At 45.4% G+C, this 22,919-nt stretch overlaps 1 protein-coding gene across 1 annotated transcript in view; it reads right to left on the bottom strand.

Annotated features, from left to right (window-relative positions):
- Window positions 1-3,211: 3,211 nt before the first annotated feature.
- LOC136587426 (zinc finger protein 850-like) overlaps window positions 3,212-22,919 on the bottom strand; it is a 117,070-nt gene continuing 97,362 nt past the window's right edge. Inside the window, exons 17-22 of the mRNA XM_066585994.1 lie at window positions 12,635-12,730; window positions 12,228-12,480; window positions 12,027-12,124; window positions 11,885-11,938; window positions 7,596-7,707; window positions 3,212-5,959 (exon numbers count right to left, since the gene is read on the bottom strand). Coding sequence (XP_066442091.1) covers window positions 5,073-5,959; window positions 7,596-7,707; window positions 11,885-11,938; window positions 12,027-12,124; window positions 12,228-12,480; window positions 12,635-12,730 — 1,500 coding nt within the window. The 3' untranslated portion in view covers window positions 3,212-5,072. The remainder of the gene's footprint in view (window positions 5,960-7,595; window positions 7,708-11,884; window positions 11,939-12,026; window positions 12,125-12,227; window positions 12,481-12,634; window positions 12,731-22,919) is intronic.

Below are 22,919 nucleotides of genomic sequence, written 5' to 3'. Positions count from 1 at the left end.
CTTAGGTTGCCCGCACAATCGTAACACCGTCCCTCTGAAATTGAGTAGCAGAATACATGCTTGACCACTGCTTCAATCATTCATGGACCTTTGGGTTCCTGTCTTCATGATCAGGGGAGGTTGGACCTTCACTGATTAACTACTGTAGTTATTTATTATCCTGATGACAGGGTAAACATTTTTTGGGTGAGTCAACATATTTAAAGGCCAACTGTCCACCTACCTCTAAATTTGACATTGGTGTCAATATGACCAAGATCACTGGGGCCTCACCAGTCCTTCATAATAATCTATCAACCCAATCTATACTGTGTCAAACATGAGCGACAGACATTACTATTTAACAAGCCTCATCTTTGTGACAGATTCCCCATCTGTTCCCCTAATAAATGAATCCTCCACTACCAAAACCTGTTTGGTCTCCCCTACGCTACTATTCCCCTCATTAGAGCTTATTTATACAGGCGAGAATCCCACACGAGTTGTGTGTGATGCAAGACGCTCAAAACTCAATCCTGAAATGCATTCTTTTGAATGGACTTATTCATATGAAAAAGAACCACAGTACATTCTATCTTTGGGCGTTTCCGCAGAATGCCTCCCCTATTGGTTTCAATGGGACATTTAAAGACAAAGCATGGCACCCGCATCGGTCAACTTGGCAGACATGTTGGGGTGTCTCAGACCGCGACTGATAAGGACCAGTCTCCTTGACATTCTTCCTTCTACCCCGCCCATTGTCACCCAGCTATCTGCCTAATTTTCCTGTAACTGTAGAGAGAAATGGCAAAGGACTGGCCAGTCAGTAGATCATTACTGAATACAGGAAGAGACGGTCAGAGAAATGCAGTGTATCTTAGTGAGGACCCATCCACGTCACAGCCTACACCCGGGAGGGGGTCAACTAGCCAGAAGTGTTTTCCATCAGTAAGGATCAGTTAACACTGGAGCCTTCCATTGGATCAGCCACAAGTTTTCCTTTGGTGTTTTATGTGTTCCCATGACATCTCAGTATGTGTTATATGTAAACAATGGGCCAGAGTTGTGATGGTGAGCTTCTCACAGTGGAGAATTTTACATTACCCATTTCCAGGAACATTTTATAAATTGGGCCTCCACTGAGTTTTGGTGAGCACATATGTTCATATTTGCTACTTTCAGGTTACTTCCCCTCAAGTATGTACTTAAAGGTCTTTTCCAGGCAAAAACTATTGATGACCTATCCTCAGAATCGGTCATCAATTGTTAATTACCTGGGACCCGCAGCACAGGATCCCCGTCAATCACCTGATCGCCCAGCCTGGCTGTGCCTCATATGAGACAGGACTGGAAGGGATCTATATAACTTGCATCGAAGGGTGCTGAGATCTTAAGATTAATTGACTCCACTGTTATAAACCAAATATTCACCTTGCCGAGCTTTGTGTTGTAGAACTGATGGTTCTGACTTGACTTCTTTGTTATAAAGAGCTGGTGTTGCTTCAATTATTTACTGTTTTGGCACCTTGTGTTCTATAAAAAAAAAATTCTGGTTTTGAAAAAATATTGACATTGTAGAATTTTATTTAGTATTTACTTCAAATATTGGTATTAAAAAAATCATTAAATTTTTTTTTTCTACCCTCCTATGTGCACTTCAGTTTGAGACTCACTAGACTCTTGATATGTTTCCATTACAGTAATTGATGTGATATTTGCGTTGTCTTCTACCTGGTCCAGTGCCTGTTGCTGGTCTTTTTTTTGCTTGTACCCTCTAATATTTAAGATCTCCATCACACAAACGGTTTTTGCAGTGTTTAGCGCTGTGCTTTCACTGCGGCCGAAAAATAAAGTAAATTGTGGCGCTTTCAGCAACACCTGCGTGGGCGAGGCCTGAAATATAGGTTCTTATTTTAAACCTATGTTAATAAATAGCAATTTAGCTGAATGAATAAATACATTTATATCTCTAAACTACAGTACTTAATCCCCGTCTCCTTGGTCCATTACACCAGAAGTAATACTGGATCCCAGGCAAGGATCCTCATCCTCACCCTTTTCCTCCGAATTAACCTCCTTGCCCGTATTCGGTTCCGAGGTCGTGTGCAGCTCTTCGCTATCGTCCTCCATATTGCCACAAATGGGTATGAAATTGAAGGGGACTTCCAGGAAAATACTACAGTATTGATGACCCATCCTTAGGTTAGGCATCCCCGGCAGTCAGCAGATTGTCCAGCCCACTGTCTGTGTAGGAGGGTCAGAGCAGAAAGTCTCAGAGGCAGCTTCACTCCTACTGATTTCAATGTGGGGAAGCCATCTCTGAGACTTCCTGCTCCAACCCTGCTGCATTGACAGTGGGCTGGATGATCAGTCGATCAGTGGTGATCAACTGTTGATGACCAATCCTGCGCAAACCTAATCAATAGTGTTTGCTTGGAAAACACCTTTAATATCAGCCTCCTTTCCCCACTATTTGATTTTAAAAGAGGACATCATTACCCCTCCCATCACCTTCTTGTTATCCCATCTCTATATTAGTGAGTGGCGGCATTATCTCCCCCATCCTCCTTGCTGCCCTTTTCATTTCATTGTTTCTGAAAACAATCCCTACTGGTCTTGGTGGATGGGCCAGCATAGTTTCATGTTCTCCTGTACCTCTGAATGGCTGTCGATGAGGCAGTACCGACACCTAGGAATTTCGATAGAACCAATGTTGTAGAGAAAAATAAAAAATAAAAAAACTTCCTCCAAGGTGTAAAGCACTCTGGCCAACTCTGCTGGAAAAATGGTCATATCAGCCGTTAAAGGTCTTCCAAAAAAAGAGTCCTGCACAAACCCTCTTTGCTCCTGCACCATGTAGTGGGTCATCAGACTCAGCCCCATCATTAGGACACACTATATCCTAGTCGTTATGATGATAAATAAAATATTATGTGCTAAATGTAACCTTTAGGGCACCTTCAGACGACGGTAGATCGGCCGGGTGCCAATATATGGCGTCCCTCTCTGCAGGAGGCTGGAAGAGTCGGGAGCAGTGCCCTGAGCTCCCGCTCCCGCCCCCTCGCCACTATTTGCAATGGGAGGGGGCAGAGGTAAGGCCTGGATCTTAGCTCCACCCGCATCCCGCCCCCTCCCATTGCAAATAGTGGCAAGGGGCAGAGAGGGGGCGGGAGCTCAGTACACTGCTCCCGACTCTTCCAGCCTCCTCCCCCCGCAAGAAAGGACGCCGTATATCGGCACCCGGACGACATATGGTTGTCTGAAGGCGACCTTAGTGTCAGTTTTTAATGTCATCATGGGCTTTTGATTAAAATAATAGTTTTACATACAGTGTCGGGTTCTTTTGACCTGATGACATCACATTTTAAAATTTGTGTTGTGTTTTGTTTTAACACTGTATAACTGGCCTTACAAGGTGTCAGTCCAACACGCATTGCCGTTAGACTACTCACGGGTCCCGCAACATGCACATGGCTCGTGACGTTTTGTAGCCCATGTTTCCCTATGGAGCCTTCCTCTCTGCTGCATCACATCGCACGAAAACGTGGTTTTTGTACGGTGCAACTTTGCCAGTAGGTAATCTTACTATCAAAGCCATAACCAAAGCCCTAGCTGCAGAAAAAAATACTTATTCAAGTGATTCTGTGACTGTTCTTTTATCACACATTTTACTTTAAATCCCCGATAAAGTTTGGTAGGGATGTTTTGTGTTTATTTAGAAAAAAATCCAAAATGCAGGGAAAAGTTTAGAAAAATTAGCGTTTTTCAAACTTTGGCATTTTCTGCTTGTAATACAAATAGTCATGCCACACAAAATAATTATAGAAAATGTTATTTATGAACTTATGTCCATGTTATGTCACCCTCATTTTAACTTTCCTTTTTATGAGAGGAGATGCCTGACTTCCAAGATGGAAGGGAGGGCATAGCCATGCTTTGTTACAGCCATCACATGCCAGGAGACAATGCCGATTGGTCTCAAGGCAAAGCTCTATGATCTGGGCTGTCATTAGACTCTCAGATCACGGAGAACCAGCATAGCAGGGGGAGAACCTCTAGGGGGATTCTCTGTAAAAACATTATAAAATGTCCCTGCAAAGATACAGTAGATAAGGACGGCCTGGACACTTCTAGTCTATGGGTGGTCCTGAAGTGGTTATTCAGTTACATTTATGAGGAAAAAAAATAAGACACTTAGAATGATTCAAAATAATAAATACTACTGATCTACCTCCGATCCCATTCTGGCACTCCTCAGGTTCGCGGTTGGTCTCTGTGCTTTCTAATCCCTGATACATGGATATGCAATGGCTGTGGTCAACAGGGAGAAGGAAATACAGAAAACTAATGCAGGACTCCAATGAGGCTGAATGCAAATCACATGAATGTAAAGGCCGATAGAGACACGATTATCGATCAAAAATCCCTCAAAGCCGTCTTTTGAACGATAATCGTTGTGTCTAACTGCACGACAGTTTTCGTTAAGGAATTGCTGATCGTTGTCTTTCAGCTGCTACTATTGTTTCAGCTGTATCCCGCTCCCTGAACACAGGCGGGATATGAAGAACACAGCGGTCCAGCTGTGTTCTTCATACTCCACACGGAGAGCACAGCTGTATACCAGCTGAGCGCTCCGTGAACAGCCGGAGTATGAAGAACACAGCACTCCAGCTGTGTTCTGCATACCCCACTTGGAGCGCTTTGCTGTATAAAAGGTGGGCACTCTGAGCAGAGAACAGCTAGATGCAGAAGACAAGTGGACCCGGTTGTCTTCTGTATACCCCGCTCAGAGCGCAAAGTCATCTTTTGAGCGATAATCATTGTGTCTAAACCAGGCTTAACAGACTCCTGGCAAGACAGGGGATTCCAAATGAAAGGGACAATGTACTCCCCCCTCCATTGAATTAAAAAAATATATATATATATTTTTTCTTCTTCCCCCCTATAGTATGTGTGATGGGACTGCGCAAATGCTGGAGTGTGCAGTTAACAGTCTCTTCATATCAAACAATGTATCTATTGCTTGTGGGGATTCTATTCTCGAGAATACATGGTGCCAATGTACTGTCCTTTCTATCACTTCTGACAACGTTTCACCCAGTTACTGCGTGTGCTCTTTGATGATGTTTAACAAGACTCGATTTGTGTCCAAAGAATTTCCCACAGTCAGAACAAGAATATGGCTTCTCTCCGGTATGAGTTCTCTGGTGACCCAGAAGTTTGGATTTTTGAGCAAAACTTTTACCACAATCAGGACACTGAAACGGTCTCTCTCCTGTGTGGATTTTTATATGATTCACAAGAATTGATTTCTGCGTAAAACATTTCCCACATTCGAAGCATGGAAATGGCTTCTCCCCGGTGTGCATCCGCTGGTGGTTGACTAAATCCAAATTACTCGCAAAACGCCTCCCACACTGTGAGCATGCAAACGGTTTCTCCCCCGTGTGGACTTTCAGGTGTTTTAGTAGATCCGATTTCTGCATAAAACATTTCCCACATTCAGAGCACAAAAATGTCTTCTCTCCAGTGTGTATGACCTGATGCTTGACCAGATGAGACTTTTGGGTGAAACATCGCCCACACTCTGAACACGTAAATGGCTTCTCTCCTGTGTGAATTCTCTGATGAGCTTCAAGTATAGATTTATGCGTAAAACATTTGCCACATTCACAACATGAAAACGGCTTCAACCCCGTGTGAATCCTCAGATGTCGAGAAAGATTTGCACTGTTGTGAAAGCACTTGTCGCACTCGGCACATGCATGTATTCTCCTCGCACGGCCTGGACTACCTGTAAGGTGATTGGATTTACCATGATAACATGGATCACGATTGGGGAACTCAGACGAGAGAACGGAGGAAAGCTTCGCAGGCGCCGACTCTACTCTTGAGGAAGCTTCAGTTAAATCCTCATTTGCCATTTCATAATCTCTAGTTGAAATGAGCTCTTTAGGTGGACTCCAACATTTTTCTGCATCTGTTAAAAAATAAAATATATATATTTTTTTAAATGTGTGTTAGCCGTGTTACCGCTGGAGAGGTCCTATATGTGTATACAAGGCATCCCCTCATAAATCTTCTGTTCACTCTGTTGGTGGAGATTTTATAGGCTCCTATACAGAGGAGATTAGCAGCTGATCTCGTCAATTTCAACAGGTTCAGGCCCCTTCCACACAGGCGGATTTGTACATGCAATATGCAGAGAATAGAACCCATCGATTTCAAGGGGTTCGTTCACATGGGCGCATTTTTCCTGCGCATTTTGGTAGTGCAAAAAAACCTGCAGCATGCTTTATTTTCCTGTGCTTTTGCAGACCAAAAGTCGCCATAGGAGCCAATGGGATTGTGCAAATGCACGCAAAATACTCTAGGAGATGCGTGAAACACTGCGTAATTGCGTAAAAAAAACAAACATATCTGGAACTCATTAGACTAATTAGCCATTTCAGGTGGTGCGCATTTGTTCACCGCACACAAATGAACATGCCTTGTGCAGAAAAGTGCAGTAAACACACCAATACGCATACAAACAGGTATCGTTCATTCTCCACCCCCATTCAGTAAGCAATTATTGCTCCCGTTTGAAAGCACATGGGTGATAATCGTTAGGATGTCTCTCAGGTGCATAAGTGCCAAACAGTCGCCCGATGTAAATGTGCCCTTAAGTGTTTTCTAGCACAAGCCCTTTTATCACCTGTCCCTGTCTCCTCCTCACTGCACCCCCTGCAGTGAACAGACTTAATGGAGTGATGGACACATGTACAGTGCCGCTCCATTCAACTTTCAATGGATCTGCCAGAGTACATCAGCTGCATTGAAATGAATGGTGGAGTGCCAGCTGCACAGGCTCGGTCATTGCTCCGTTCAATCTAACATCACTTTGGGTGGCAGAAGTATCCCCTCAGAGATCAGAAGAGGGGAACACGAGTCCCCTGTTTGTGGGATTGGTGGCGGGGGAGGGGTGTCTCAGGCTTGGGACCCCACCAATCAGTTTTATCATCTATCCTATAAAGGTGATAAAAGTGTTTTCTGGTACAACCACTTTAACAGAGAGTGAGAAGAATAATATTGGTTTATGGGTACAGTCTCCTCCACAAGATAGAAACATCTTTGGGGGATGCAGGGTAGAGAATAGGGCCTCATATGTCCACGGGCGGGTCAGATGCCGCATGTGGGAGCCCACAGCGGAATCCGACCGTACCAGCAGCGGCGTCCCTCACGTTTTCTGTACTGCAGGTGGTCCGCACGGCTCGCCGTCGGACATGTGCAGTAAAAGGTTTTTTTTTAAAAAAATCTCCTGCTTTTTCCGCGGAATCCATGGCCCATCTGCAATTTCAATTGTGGATGGGCTGCAGATCGGACGGCTTCTATTGACTTCAATGGGAGCCATCCACACAGAATCCATGCTAAAATGAAGCATGCTGCGATTTCATTTCCACACGCAGGATCCGGAAAGCAAATCTGTACGTGTTAATAGAGGTGCAGACACCCATGCTTCTTTGATTCCGCAAATCAAATCCGCCCGTGGACATTGGCCCTTAAAGACACTTGTGGCGGAAGAACAAGGACAATACTAGGACGATGCTTCTCTGTACTTACATGTTACTACTCACCTGCACTTATATCTTCAGGACTGCCCTCCTCCTTGCATTGCTGATCGCCCAACAAATACTTCTCTTCTTCTCCCTCTACAACCTCAACTTTAATATGAATCAGATCTTCATCCTAAAAAACAAAACCCCGAAAGATTTACCTTAACCTTGGTCTTTTCTTGATTTGTTTTAACTTTTTCTAAACAAGCTAAAAGAACGCCAAGACAGCTTTGCTTTACATAAGGGGATGCATGCCCAACAATTCCTTAGCCACCACAACAGTCACATCAAAATTGGAAAAACTCTCCCAAAATGTCACTTTTTTATTGTAGATTTTGAATTTATGTCTCATGTAAATATATTTTTTAACACCTTAGTATCATAACTAATTTCAGTAAATCATTTCCCCTTTTGTGCTCTAGTGGTCAGAATTTGTTATTCTTTCGTCAATGTAGATGTACGATACCTTGTATTTTGTGGGACGAGCTCTAAAGTTTTTATATGAACCAATTGTGAGCACATATAAAGTATTGAATAACTTTTGTTAATTTTTTGCAGAGGGGGAGGGGCAATGAGAAATAAAAAGAATTAAGAGTTTGAGGGATTTATTTTTTCAATGTTCACAGTGTGGCATAAATATTTTTTACCTTTATTCTACAGGTCATTAAAGTTATGGAAACACCAAATTCATAGAAGTTTTATTATTCAGAGACACTAAGTGTAAAGGTTAGCACAAGAACAAACTCCAGCCATGCAGGTGATTATGGGATGCCAACTCCTAAACTTCAAGCATGTGCAAAGAGGATTACAGTATTACAGTAGAGATCCAGAAAAATATGCTGCTTTATTTATATTATCGCACATAAAGTGTAACGTGTTGTCAAGATTTTTATTTTTTTAATATTTAAAACCTTCTGTAAGGGGGGAAAAAAAACTACTTTAATCCCCCGGAAAAACGTTTAGCTGCTGCAGTTAGCAATAACGGCAACATCTGCAGGGTTAAATGACATGGAGGAATGATAAGATGAGCAAGTACTCATCCTCTCACTCTTCTGGAAAACAAAAAGACCCCAATATGTGACAATCAGAGAGCAAATTCTCTGATTGATAAGGGGTGGTAAGTAAGCCAATGTTACCCCTTATGTGGGACAGGGGGAGGCATATTAGCCTCTTACTCTCAAGCTCAGTACTATGGAGCAATTCCAGCAACCTCATTGGTTCCGATTCACAATTCCAGCAACCTGATTTGTTGTTTTGGGTTCCCTGGTCCGTTGTAAGTGCCGAGCTTGAGAGTAATATAGAGAGTAATATCAGTCGTTTAACCCCTTGAGTGGCGGGTTTCTTACCACCCTGTCAGACCCACCAGGGCAGGTTCTTTAAATGGTCTAATCATTTAATTTCAACTAATTTTGCAGTCGCGTTCCAAGAGCCATAACTTTTTCATTTTTCCGTTGACACGGCCATGTGAGGGCTTGTTTTTTGCGTGGCGAACTGTAGTTTTTATTGGCATCATTTTTGGGTACATTGACTATATTGTAAAACTTAAATTTTTTTTTTATTATAGCAGGGAGAGAAAACACATCCATTTTGCCATAGATTTTTTTTTTTTTTTTAACAGCGTTAATCATGTAGCATAAATAAGACAATCCATTTTTTCTGCAGACCGGTACGGTTATAATGATACAAAAATTCTTACTTTTTTCCACTTTTCTGCAATAAAAACCCTTTTTTTTGGAAATCTTTTTTTTTTCTAAATCGCTGCATTCAAAGTCCTGTAACTTTTTCATTTTTTGATGTACGGAGCTCTGTGAGGGCTTATTTTTTGCGAGACGAGCTGTAGATTTTACTGGTACCATTTCGGGGCACATACAGCTTTTTTGATCACTTTTATTGTGTTTTTAGTGAGGCAAAAATGCTAAAAATTAGCATTTTGCCTCAGTTTTTTTAGCTTCTTTTTTGCGTTTTTTTCCGTGCACAGTCAAAAGCACGTGCATCTTATTGTACGCGTTGTTATGGATGCGACAATACCAAGTATGTGGGGTTTTATTTATTTTTTACCTTTTTTTATGCTAATCTGAGAAAAAGCATTAAAAAAATGGTTTAACATTTTTTTAATCTTTGTTTTTTTTTTACATTGACCACTGCCCTGATGATCGCTGTCATAAGGCATGGCAGAGCTACTGCTCTGCCATGCCTTATCGCTTATACAGCGACCATAGGCATTGGTAACACAGGACGCCAGTGTCTGGCGTCCTGTTACCATGGCGACAGGCCGGGCTCTCGCGATAACATCGCAGCCGGAGACACAGAGGGAGCTCGCTCCCTCTGTGAACTCTTTCAATGCCGCGATCTACTTAGATCGTGGCAGGGAAGGGGTTAACAGCGGGGGGCGCATCTCCGATGCCCCCCCGCTGTTGCAGCGGGAGGCCGGCTGTGGCTGACAGCCGACTCCCGCTGCGGGATAGCGCGGGATCATATGTGATCTTCTGTCCCGTTGAAGGGGCCGCTCCAGCGGGCTCGCGCCGCACAGCGTCTAATCGAGCCAGGAGAAGGCTTCGGTCGGCGCCAGGGAGACGGCCAATATTTAATGCACGATATATATTACAAAGTGAATGTATATGGCCATACAGAAGTGTTTAACTTTACTTTATTTTGCGGGACAACCCCTTTAAGGGGTTAAATAATGTACTAACTTCCTTCTCTGGGCCACATGTGAAATTTTATTTTTTTTATTTTAAATTTTTTACACAGTAAAGGGAGACAAGTGTTTTTATTTTTTTATAAGTTTTTTTCCTTTTTTTTTTTTTTTTGTCCCTTTAGGGGACTTCCAGAGACCCATCATGACCCCCTGATCACATTCCGGGGGTCCGATGGTGACAGCCCATTACATGCTGCAGTCACATAGACTGCAGCATGTAAAGAGTTAACACAGCAGAGATTGGAGGTTTTCTCTGATCTCTGCTGTAAGAGATGGTGCCTGGCTGTCCTCTGACAGCCAAGCACCAGCTCTCCCTGCCACAGAGACCATGGGCTGGCTTCTGACAAGCCGATGGTCTCTATGGCAACTTGTAAACATACCAGTGCAGGAGTTTGAATTCAGAAGCAAGAGATTGCCGGCAGATCAGCAATATTTTCTTCTGTTTTTCAAAGCCCTTGCTTTGTTCTCTCTGGGACTGTGCAGGCAGAGCACAATGTCACAGCTTGTGGCATTTGCTCTGAGGCTCCCATAGTGATACATAGCCCGGAAATCTACCAGCAGTGGAGCTCGTCCCGGAAAATTTCCGGACATGCCACTCAAGGGGTTAAATTCAAACAGGCTCAGCTCATCCAAAACCACACTGCATTTTTCTGACAGAACTAGCTCTGTTTAGACTAAACTTTTTTTGGGGGGGGGGGAGGGGAGGGGAGTTTAATATATAGGCTACTGATTATCAGAATTATATGGGACAATTCTGATCAGTACATATTAAAGATTCTTTGCTATCAATCCCATGATGCATTGCCACAGCATCACATGCGCAGCTAGAGCCTGAACCTTCTCTACTACAGGGAAAACACTGCAATTACATTGTGTATACACCTAAATAAGCTACAGACCATAAGTATGCAGTCAAGAGGACGAGCTGTGAGCTCCTCTATTATAACTGTGTGACAGGAGCTGTGATCATTAGCAGTAAATGTTATGAGAGAGTCTGTGTCCTCTTCTGAGATCACATGACCACCTAAGAATAAATAGGCCAGAAGTTGCAGATAGAAAGGAATATCCAACCAAGGTAACACTAGCCGACTTATATTTACTGAGGACACATGATGGAAAAAGAAATAACTGGAGTAGGCCCCTTTTAGGAATTGCTGTGCATGCATGTCACTTATATAAAAGAATGGGGTATGAACTTTAGTTAAGACACACATGAAGGATGGGTTTCTATTTCCTCAGTCATCACTGTCCTGATGTACTATCCAAACACACACCCCAGTCATCACAGTAAATGACTGTGATGTCTGTGGAGGAAAGGACAGTATATGGTGTACCTGTGATGACTGTGGTTAGAGGAAAGTATATGTGCTATAATGAGTGGGTGGGTCTATAGTACATAGGAAGTATTATGCTTTAATGTAAATGAAGGGGAATGCCTTTTATTGACCAGAATAGAGAGACAGTATAAAGAACAACTCTTTGCTTTGATTATAGAAAATCGGGAGGTGTATTGTCTCTCCTTGAGGAGAGGACCTAGAAGGTGAGTGAGGAGACTTATAAGGCCATGCTAGCTCCTCTGGGTAATATGCAAATAAGGAAAATGGAACAATACCTCTGCAGCGCCACCTATTGAATGGCAGCATTTCTTCAAATTATTAATGGAGTCCTGTGAAAAAACATCCATTCCAGACTCTGTGGCAAGTTCTAAAGTGTTCAGAAAAATCAAAGCCAGTAAAACCCTCAACTTCAACTACCTGATGATCCTGTAGGACAGCGAGATCTTCTGCTAGAAGATCCTGGGAATACAGGCGGCTGGGACATCGCTCCACTGGATTTCTCTTACTGGACCCATCTGTAAGCAACACACAGTGACTGAACATATGTGATGATCAGATAGGAGGGTATCTTGGTGACCCTCTCTCTTCTCCCTACGATGCATGAAAGTCTCTTCTTACCCCGTGACGGGAGGTGCTGGTTGTTCTCCATCACGGCTTCCTTATACAGATCGCTGTCCACTTCTCCATTCAGCAGCTCAATGATCTTGTTGGCGAGTTCCAGGATCTTCTGCTTGTTGCTTCTCTCGAGCATTAGTGAGCGAGGTGAAGGAATCGTGATGGGGATGTGGTCCGTGCTCCATCCTCGTGACACATGGATATGGTTACTTGGAGTCGTCCATTCACCAGATGTCTTCTTCACTATGGTGCAATCCTGTATATGGAGGGAGACCCTGATAAATATCACTATATACATTCCCAGGACCCTTCACCTCTCCAGTCATGTCTCTATTATAAGGAGAGAGAAACAGTTGTGTGATGTGGCATAACTCCCAGGAGGTCATGTGGCAAGTCCAAGAATGCCTCACCTCTCCAGTCAGCAGGTGGATGATCTCCAGGGTCAGCTTCAATATAACTCCAGCTTTATCTCTCCGCTCTTCTTCCATCCTCAAAGTTTCAGCAATAATTCATCTTGACCTATAAGGAACAGATAAGCGATTGACCCGAGAAGCTTCTTCACATGACAAGTCACAAGAATGAGGACCTTGTCACACAGTGATCTGCAGCTCATCGCTCCTCAACAGGATGGAAAGTTACTTTATTTACTTGACAATAAATGTAAATTAAACAGTCCTCAGATCTTCTGATATAAATATACGGCTCTTAGTCCTGGGCTTTAATCCTGGCTGATAGCAGAAGTATGGCGCGGGATTAAAGCCTCAGCTCCTGCAACCAAGCAGAAGGAAGTTGGGTCCTTGGTAGAGATAAGCGAGCGTACTCGTTAAGGGCGATTTCGCAATCAAGCATCGCTATTTTCGAGTACCTGACTACTCGGGTGAAAAGATTCGGGGGGCGCCGGGAGTTGCAGAGGGAAGTGGGGGGGGGGAAGAGAGAGAGAGAGCGCTCCCCCGTTCCCCACTGCTACCCCCTGTTCCACCATGCCGCCCCCCGAATCTTTTCACCCGAGTAGCCAGGTACTCAAAAATAGCGATGCTCGATTGTGAAATCGCCCTTTAACGAGTACGTTCGCTCATCTCTAGTCCTTGGCTATCCGACACAGCAGAGGATCCGGAGAAGGGAGTCCGCTCCCCCGTAACATAATAACTGGATACAGACGGGACCCCCCAGAGTCCGCTCCCCCGTAACATGATAACTGGATACAGACGGGACCCCCCAGAGTCCGCTCCCCCGTAACATGATAACTGGATACAGACGGGACCCCCCAGAGTCCGCTCCCCCGTAACATGATAACTGGATACAGACGGGACCCCCCAGAGTCCGCTCCCCCGTAACATGATAACTGGATACAGACGGGACCCCCCAGAGTCCGCTCCCCCGTAACATGATAACTGGATACAGACGGGACCCCCCAGAGTCCGCTCCCCCGTAACATGATAACTGGATACAGACGGGACCCCCCAGAGTCCGCTCCCCCGTAACATGATAACTGGATACAGACGGGACCCCCCAGAGTCCGCTCCCCCGTAACATGATAACTGGATACAGACGGGACCCCCCAGAGTCCGCTCCCCCGTAACATGATAACTGGATACAGACGGGACCCCCCAGAGTCCGCTCCCCCGTAACATGATAACTGGATACAGACGGGACCCCCCAGAGTCCGCTCCCCCGTAACATGATAACTGGATACAGACGGGACCCCCCAGAGTCCGCTCCCCCGTAACATGATAACTGGATACAGACGGGACCCCCCAGAGTCCGCTCCCCCGTAACATGATAACTGGATACAGACGGGACCCCCCAGAGTCCGCTCCCCCGTAACATAACTGAATACAGACGGGACCCCCCAGAGTCCGCTCCCCCGTAACATAATAACTGGATACAGACGGGACCCCCCAGAGTCCGCTCCCCCGTAACATAATAACTGGATACAGACGGGACCCCCCAGAGTCCGCTCCCCCGTAACATAACTGGATACAGATGGGACCCCCCAGAGTCCGCTCCCCCGTAACATAACTGGATACAGATGGGACCCCCCAGAATCCGCTCCCCCGTAACATAATAACTGGATACAGACGGGACCCCCCAGAGTCCGCTCCCCCGCAACATGATAACTGGATACAGACGGGACCCCCCAGAGTCCGCTCCCCCGTAACATAACTGGATACAGACGGGACCCCCCAGAATCCGCTCCCCCGTAACATAATAACTGGATACAGATGGGACCCCCTAGAGTCCGCTCCCCCGTAACATAATAACTGGATATAGACGGGACCCCCCAGAGTCCGCTCCCCCGTAACATGATAACTGGATACAGACGGAACCCCCCAGAGTCCGCTCCCCCGTAACATAACTGGATACAGATGAAACCCCCCAGAGTCCGCTCCCCCGCAACATAATAACCGGCTACAGACGGGACCCCCCAGAGTCCGCTCCCCCATAACATAATAACCGGCTACAAACGGGACCCCCCAGAGTCCGCTCCCCCGCAACGTAGTAACTAGACGTACATTGGACACTGGTCAGCTCCTCCTGTATGATAAGCAGACAGGACTACGACTATTACATTTAGCGCTGTCCGTCTCGTTAATGGCTCTCCTCTTCTTCCACCTCTTTACCTGCCGCCGGGAAGACGTCAACTGCACCTACAAATATGCCTCCGGGCATCTGACTTTCTGGTACATACTAAAGGACCTTTGATGATGTCATGACCATGTGACCAGTCACGTGTGTGGGAGGAGTCAGGTTGTAGGGTTGTGATTAAATTTCCTTGGATTTCCCTTTACTGATCAGGACCTTCTTGCCCTCTAGTAGTCCTGAAAAAAAAAATAGTACACTCATTGTCAAAACCCTTCCCTCACCTAGATGTTGTCAGAATGGAATGAAACTTTCTCTGTGATTGTAACATGGATATAAGAAAGTGATTACATATCAGAGCAAAAGGAGAATTTATTGTGGAAAACCGCCCCTTGTAAACGGCTCTAGTACCCTGTTGTACCCCTCTAGCTTGGATACAAGATGTGATACAGGTGGGCATGGAGCCTCTAGTACCCTGTTGTACCACCTCTAGCTTGGATACAAGATGTGGTACAGGCAGGCATGGAGGCTCTAGTACCCTGTTGTACCGCCTCTAGCTTGGATACAAGATGTGGTATGGGGGGCATTGAGGCTCTAGTACCCTGTAGTACCGCCTCTAGCTTGGATATAAGATGTGATACAGGCGGGCATGGAGGCTCTAGTACCCGGTTGTACCGCCTCTAGCTTGGATACAAGATGTGATACAGGCAGGCATGGAGGCTCTAGTACCCTGTTGTACTGCCTCTAGCTTGGATAGAAGATCTGATACAGGCGGGCATGGAGGCTCTAGTACCCTGTTGTACTGCCACTAGCTTGGATACAAGATGTGATATGGGGGGCATGGAGGCTCTAGTACCCTGTTGTACCACCTCTTGCTTGGATACAAGATGTGATATGGGGGGCATGGAGGCTCTAGTACCCTGTTGTACCACCTCTTGCTTGGATACAAGATGTGATACAGGCAGGCATGGAGGCTCTAGTACCCTGTTGTACCACCTCTTGCTTGGATACAAGATGTGATATGGGGGGCATGGAGGCTCTAGTACCCTGTTGTACCACCTCTTGCTTGGATACAAGATGTGATACAGGCAGGCATGGAGGCTCTAGTACCCTGTTGTACCGCCTCTAGCTTGGATACAAGATGTGATACGGGCAGGCATGGAGGCTTTAGTACCCTGTTGTACCACCTCTTGCTTGGATACAAGATGTGATACAGGCAGGCATGGAGGCTCTAGTACCCTGTTGTACCGCCTCTAGCTTGGATACAAGATGTGATACGGGCAGGCATGGAGGCTCTAGTACCATGTTGTACCGCCTCTAGCTTGGATACAAGATGTGATACAGGCAGGCATGGAGGCTCTAGTATCCTGTTGTACCGCCTCTAGCTTGGATACAAGATGTGATACAGGCAGGCATGGAGGCTCTAGTACCCTGTTATACCGCCTCTAGCTTGGATACATGATCTGATACAGGTGGGCATGGAGCCTCTAGTACCCTGTTGTACCGCCTCTAGCTTGGATACAAGATCTGATACAGGCGGGCATGGAGGCTCTAGTACCCTGTTGTACCGCCTCTAGCTTGGATACAAGATGTGATACGGGCAGGCATGGAGGCTCTAGTACCATGTTGTACCGCCTCTAGCTTGGATACAAGATGTGATACGGGCAGGCATGGAGGCTCTAGTACCATGTTGTACCACCCCTAGCTTGGATACAAGATGTGATAAGGGCAGGCATGGAGGCTCTAGTACCCTGTTATACCGCCTCTAGCTTGGATACAAGATCTGATACAGGCAGGCATGGAGGCTCTAGTACCCTGTTGTACTGCCTCTAGCTTGGATACAAGATCTGATACAGGCGGGCATGGAGGCTCTAGTACCCTGTTGTACCGCCTCTAGCTTGGATACAAGATGTGATACGGGCAGGCATGGAGGCTCTAGTACCATGTTGTACCGCCTCTAGCTTGGATACAAGATGTGATACGGGCAGGCATGGAGGCTCTAGTATCCTGTTGTACCGCCTCTAGCTTGGATACAAGATGTGATACCGGCGGGCATGGAGGCTCTAGTATCCTGTTGTACCGCCTCTAGCTTGGATACAAGATGTGATACGGGCGGGCATGGATGCTCTAGTACCCCGTTGTACCGCCTCTAGCTTGGATACAAGATGTGATACGGGCGGGCATGGAGGCTCTAGTACGCTGTTGTACTGCCTGTAGCTTGAATACAAAAGGTGATATGGGCAGTGATGGAGGCATACAGGTTCACATTTCCTCTGAGCTTTTAGATCATGCAAACGCATAAGCTGTGGAAGTTGGCATCTCAGATGGTCTCATACATGTTTTATTGCCAACTAGCTTACCCGTCGCGCGTTGCTGCTAAGACAGACAGACATTCGTTTTTATATATCTAGATAACAACCAATTACAGCGCAGCTTTCAAGTTACCTCAGCGGTATAATATATAGCAACCAATCACAGCACAGGTTTCATGTTGCCTCAGCAGTATAATATATAGCAACCAATCACAACACAGCTTTCATGTTACCTCAGCAGTATAAGAAATAGCAACCAATCACAGCACAGCTTTCATTTTACCTCAGCAGTATAAGAAATTGCAACCAATCACAGCACAGCTTTCATATTACCTCAGCAGTATAAGAAATTGCAACCAATCACAGCACAGCTTTCATATTACCTCAGCATTCTCAATATCCAGCAATTGTCTAGCGAAACGTTCGGCGGATGCATCATTTTGTAGTTGAACACTCATCCCGTTGCTCGTAATGCCTTTTGCTTTTGTGCTTGAGATGGAAACCAAACGATCTTTGTCTGGGGGGCATAACTGTCGATGATGCTCGCACGCGCGCCACCTATCGTAGGATAGTTGTACTATGCCAGTAATCTTCCCAGGAGTGTACTCAACAACTTCCCAAAGTCTCATGGCGATTAATGCATGAAGGACAGACAGACAGACATACATTCATTTTTATATATATAGATGACATCAGGAAGTGAGAGAATTATATTCCGTACGTAAAATTTGGACGCTAATTCTTTGGTGCTTAAAATTGAATAATCGAGATGGGACCCATTAACTTTTCTATTTATGACATAATCAATGCTCGTGCCAAATTTCAAGTTTCTATTACATTGGGAAGTGAGAGAATTAGATTCCGTACGTAAAATTTGGATGCTAATTCTTTGGCGCTTAGAATTGAATAATCGAGTTGGGACCCATTAACTTTCCCTATTTATGACATAATCAATGCTTGTGCCAAATTTCAAGTTTCTATGACATTGGGAAGTGAGAAAATTAGATTCCGTATGTAAAATTGGACGCTAATTCTTTGGCGCTTAAAATTGAATAATCAAGTTAGGACCGATTAATTTTTCCTATTTATGGCATAATAAATGCTCATGCCAAATTTCAAGTTTCTATGACACCGGGAAGCGAGAAAATTAGATTCGTTACGTAAAATTTGGACGCTAATTCTTTGGCGCTTACAATTGAATAATCGAGTTGGGACCCATTAACTTTTCCTATTTATGACATAATCAATGCTTGTGCCAAATTTCATGTTTCTACAATATCGGGAAGTGAGAGAATTAGTGGCAATGATGGAAATCGAACGATCTACGTGGGGGGGCGTAACTGTCGACGACGCACGCATGCGCGCCATTTATCGTAGCATAAATGTACTATGCCTATAATCTTCCCAGGAGTGTACTCAACAACTTCCCAAAGTTGTGGCGATCGGATGAATCGTGTAGTAGCGCATAAAGGACAAACAGACACGCATACATTCAATTTTATATATATAGATAAATCTGGTGACCGGGCAGCCACGGAAGTGTGACAATGTTGTGGGGGCTTCCTGTGACCCCCTTGTGTGTGCGGCCGAGCATTATCCTGCTGCCTCTTGGAAGCCACCATGAGGAACATATGTGGCTGCAGGGTATTCTGAACATATCGCTGAGCTGTCATTGTCCCTCGTACCACTACTAGGGGTGACCGACTGTCGTGATAGTCCCTCAAGATCATCACACCAGCAGGGGGCAGTGTGTGGCTGCCCAGCAAAAGCATGATTGAGGTGCTCACCCGAGGTTTACAGACATGAACACGGCTGTCGTCAGTGCCAAAACTAAACTTGGATTAGTCACTGAAGAAAACCCGGTTGCAGTCTGTAGCGTCCAGTTTTGTCATTCACGACGCCGACGGTGTCAGAGGCCGTTCATGTAATGGGCAGCGTGAGACCAAATGTCTTTCAGTCAAGTGCCTGGAAATGGTTCCAACAAACACGTGTCTACGGATGGTGGACAAAGTAACAGTTGTAGCTGCTCCTGCTTGTCATGCAATCAGACAATCCTCTGTAGGGGGCATCCTGAGCCCGGTTGCCTTTTGTGCGTGTTCTCACACATTCACTGGCCCCAACACCTCCTAACAGTCTGGTCAGACGCTCCTCTCTACTGGTGGTCTGTTGGGGGTCCTGAGCCCCATCACCTTGTGTGCCCCTATCCACTGGTCCCAACACCTCCTAACAGTCTGGTCAGACGCTCCTCTCTACTGGTGGTCTGTCGGGGGTCCTGAGCCCGGTCACCTTGAGTGCCCCCATCCACTGGTCCCAACACCTCCTAACAGTCTGGTCAGACGCTCCTCTCTACTGGTGGTCTGTCGGGGGTCCTGAGCCCCATCACCTTGTGTGCCCCTATCCACTGGTCCCAACACCTCCTAACAGTCTGGTCAGACGCTCCTCTCTACTGGTGGTCTGTCGGGGGTCCTGAGCCCCATCACCTTGTGTGCCCCTATCCACTGGTCCCAACACCTCCTAACAGTCTGGTCAGACGCTCCTCTCTACTGGTGGTCTGTCGGGGGTCCTGAGCCCGGTCACCTTGTGTGCCCTCACACATCCACTGGTCCAAACACCCCCTAACTGTCTGGTCCGACGCTACTCTCTACTGATGGTCTGTAGGGGGCATTCTGAGCCCGGTCACCTTGTGTGCTCTCACACATCCACTGGTCTCAACACCTCCTAACAGTCTGGTCAGAACGGCCCAGGTGGCAAGGAAATTAATCAATACGACCATCCAGCTTCTCACATTCCAATAATCTCTTGGCGTCTAGTGGTCAACAAGCTCTACACAAGCGGAAAAAGAGGTCACTACACACAAGGGGCCCCTGAGAGCCTTTTATAGGTATCACTTTTAGGGCCTCAGATGGCAAGACCGTTCACCTAATCACGCCAGAACTCTATTGATTTGTATATCTGAGATGGAACTGCAGGATGGGTTTTGTATCAAGATGGCAACTCTTCCCAGGTGCTTGATTTGATAAAGAGTATAACAGTAGAACCTCAACTAACGTTATTAATCCGTCCAGAATCAATGGACTTTAGTAAAAATCAATGTTAGTTGAGGACATTGTTTCCATAGGAATTAATGTAAATCCAATTAATTGGTTCTAGACGTTCCAAAAACACACCAAACCCCAGTTAATAAAGAATAACTCTGGTCTTTAATACCCAAAACAATAACAATACTGAATGAATATAAAACACAACTGTAAAGAATAGATTAACATTGCAGGGACATCATTATAGCAGTAGGTATCACTGTGTTATCTGTGCTTTGACATAGGAGTGCAGGGACATCATTATATCAGTACGTATCACTGTTATCTGTGGTTTGACATCGGACTGCAGGGACATCATTATAGCAGTAGGTATCACTGTGTTATCTGTGGTTTGACATCGGACTGCAGGGACATCATTATAGCACTAGGTATCACTGTGTTATCTGTGGTTTGACATAGGACTGCAGGGACATGATTATAGCAGTACATATCACTGTTATCTGTGCTTTGACATAGGACTGCAGTGTTTATTTGCAAACGTTTCTTTACTGTACTCATCTGTACAGTACTTACATTTTGCAGTACAGTGGAGATTCAGGGGGCAGGCAGCGTTCAGCCGACACTTTGGGGATTCAGCTGCTGTACTGCGTCAGGAGGCAGGCAGACACAGCAACGTTCAGCCGGCGCTGTGTACTGTGGAGGAGGAGTAGGCGTGCACTGATGCAGGAGTAGCAGGAAGTGACCGGCGTCAGCTGGGCGATGGCTCTCTGAGCGCCGCCCGGGGTCATGGAGCAGTCGGCCCTCTTATCTCAGAAATGCAATTTTATTTGAGGGACCGCCGCTACCCTGACACATCGACTTTAGTTGAAAACAGCTTTACTTAAGAGCAATGCTACTCAAGGGTTTACTGTATTTAACCAGATCATAGTGAGGTGACTAAATCCCATGTTCCAGAAGGACCTGGTCCTTACCAGATAGACAGCTGCTGTAGAATTGGCTATTTCCCATCACTGGGAGGAAACTTTTTAGTCCCTAGTGGTCGGGTCCTGAACCATCCTAGTATTTAGCTGTTTCACAGTGATTTGACCAACTCCCATTCTCGTTAAGGTCCCACTCATTATCTTAAAGGGGGGTGGGACTTGTTATTTGTATAGCGCCAACTTATTCCGCAGTGCTTTCAGGTAATTTATTACCCAGTAAGCTGGGTACTCATTTTACTGACCTCGGAAGGATGGAAGGCCGAGCCACCCTTGAGCCGGCTACCTGAACCACGCTGAGATTGAACTTGCAAACTTCAGGTCATGAGCAAGAGCTTAGGACTGCATACTGCACCACGAGACACCCTTAAAGTTACAATAATTTATTTTTATTGGGTATGGTTTGTCATTTTTTTTAAGTGCACAAAATAATAAGTTATAGTAATAAATACATTTTAGATGTTTGCTACAAAAATCAACAATAAAACCTGATGAAATAAGTATCATCCTGTGTCTACTAATGACATACTGTGCCAATGGCTCTACAGATACAGTTCCTAAGCTAATTCTAGGCATGTGTTGGTTGTGATAAATATATATATATATATATATATATACAGACCCTATAAGTGAAAAAAACAAACAAAAGCAATTGTCAAAAAAAGGGACCTTTGTCACAAGTTGTCCATTTCTTAAGCCTGGTTTAGACACAACGATTATTGTATGCTTTTAGCGCAAGGTAATTGCTCAAACGTTGAGCGATCACCTTGTGCTCTGAGCAGGGGATGCAGAAGACAAGCCGGGGGCCCGCTTGTGTTCTGCATCCAGCTGTTCCCCGCTTAGAGCACCCGGCTGTCATACAGCCAAGCGCTCCGGTCGGGGGATGCAGAAGACAAACGGCTTAACGAAAACTGCACGATGTGAGTGCAGTTAGAACGATTATTGCTCAAAAGACGGCTTTAAGCGATTTTTGAGTAAAAATCGTTTTTTAAATCAGCCTTCACCTCATAGGACAACAGAGCTATTGAATGATAGTCAGGGTTACCTGTTTTTACTGTGACCACTGAGCCATTAGGTCACCACACAGCCCTCACCTGTATGCAGTGAAGAGCCTTTTGGCACTCATAGAAACGACTATTTCTCGAATTCCAGAAGGACCTTTTCCATATTTTACATACCAAGGTTTCATAATGATTCGGTCCTTTGGAGCGATGGGATCTAGCCGAATCATGTAAAAAGGAGTATTTGCATGTGTTATATATGAAGAAGGTTTCATAATGATTAGGTTCTTTATAGTGATAGGATGCAGCCAACTCACATAGAAATGACTATTCTACATCCTTGGGCAGAACCTTTCCGAGCCGGCTGTTCTATGTAGGAGGCATTGATGTGCCGTCCCGGTTCTGCAGTATACAATATGCAGGTCGAGTAGTTTTCACTTTTTTGTGTAGGTTTCCTTCTAGGCTTGTCATTTTACTGACTAAAGCCTCCCTCACACAGGCATTTGCAGAAATGTAGCAGTTTTCAATGCTGCGTTTACTGCAGATTCCGCCCGCTTTCAGCAGCGCTGGCATTCTTTATGCAGAGCTGAAAGCGCAGCCAAGGATGCTGGAAAAAAAAAAGCAATACTCACCTAGCCGTGGCTGCTGGTCTCTGCCGCTGATCCGGGCTTCTCCTGCACTTACAAGTCTATTGCCGTAGGCCAGGTTTAAGAACCCCGCTCCGGCAATAGATTGCTGTGATTGGTTCTCGGCGCTGGCTCGATGCCCAATCACAACTCTTCATTGA

This window comes from Eleutherodactylus coqui, chromosome 13 (genome assembly GCF_035609145.1).
Source record: "Eleutherodactylus coqui strain aEleCoq1 chromosome 13, aEleCoq1.hap1, whole genome shotgun sequence".
Classification (NCBI taxonomy): domain Eukaryota; kingdom Metazoa; phylum Chordata; class Amphibia; order Anura; family Eleutherodactylidae; genus Eleutherodactylus; species Eleutherodactylus coqui.
The sequence above is the reverse complement of the archived record's forward strand: the minus strand, read 5'-3'. Positions and strand labels throughout refer to the sequence as shown.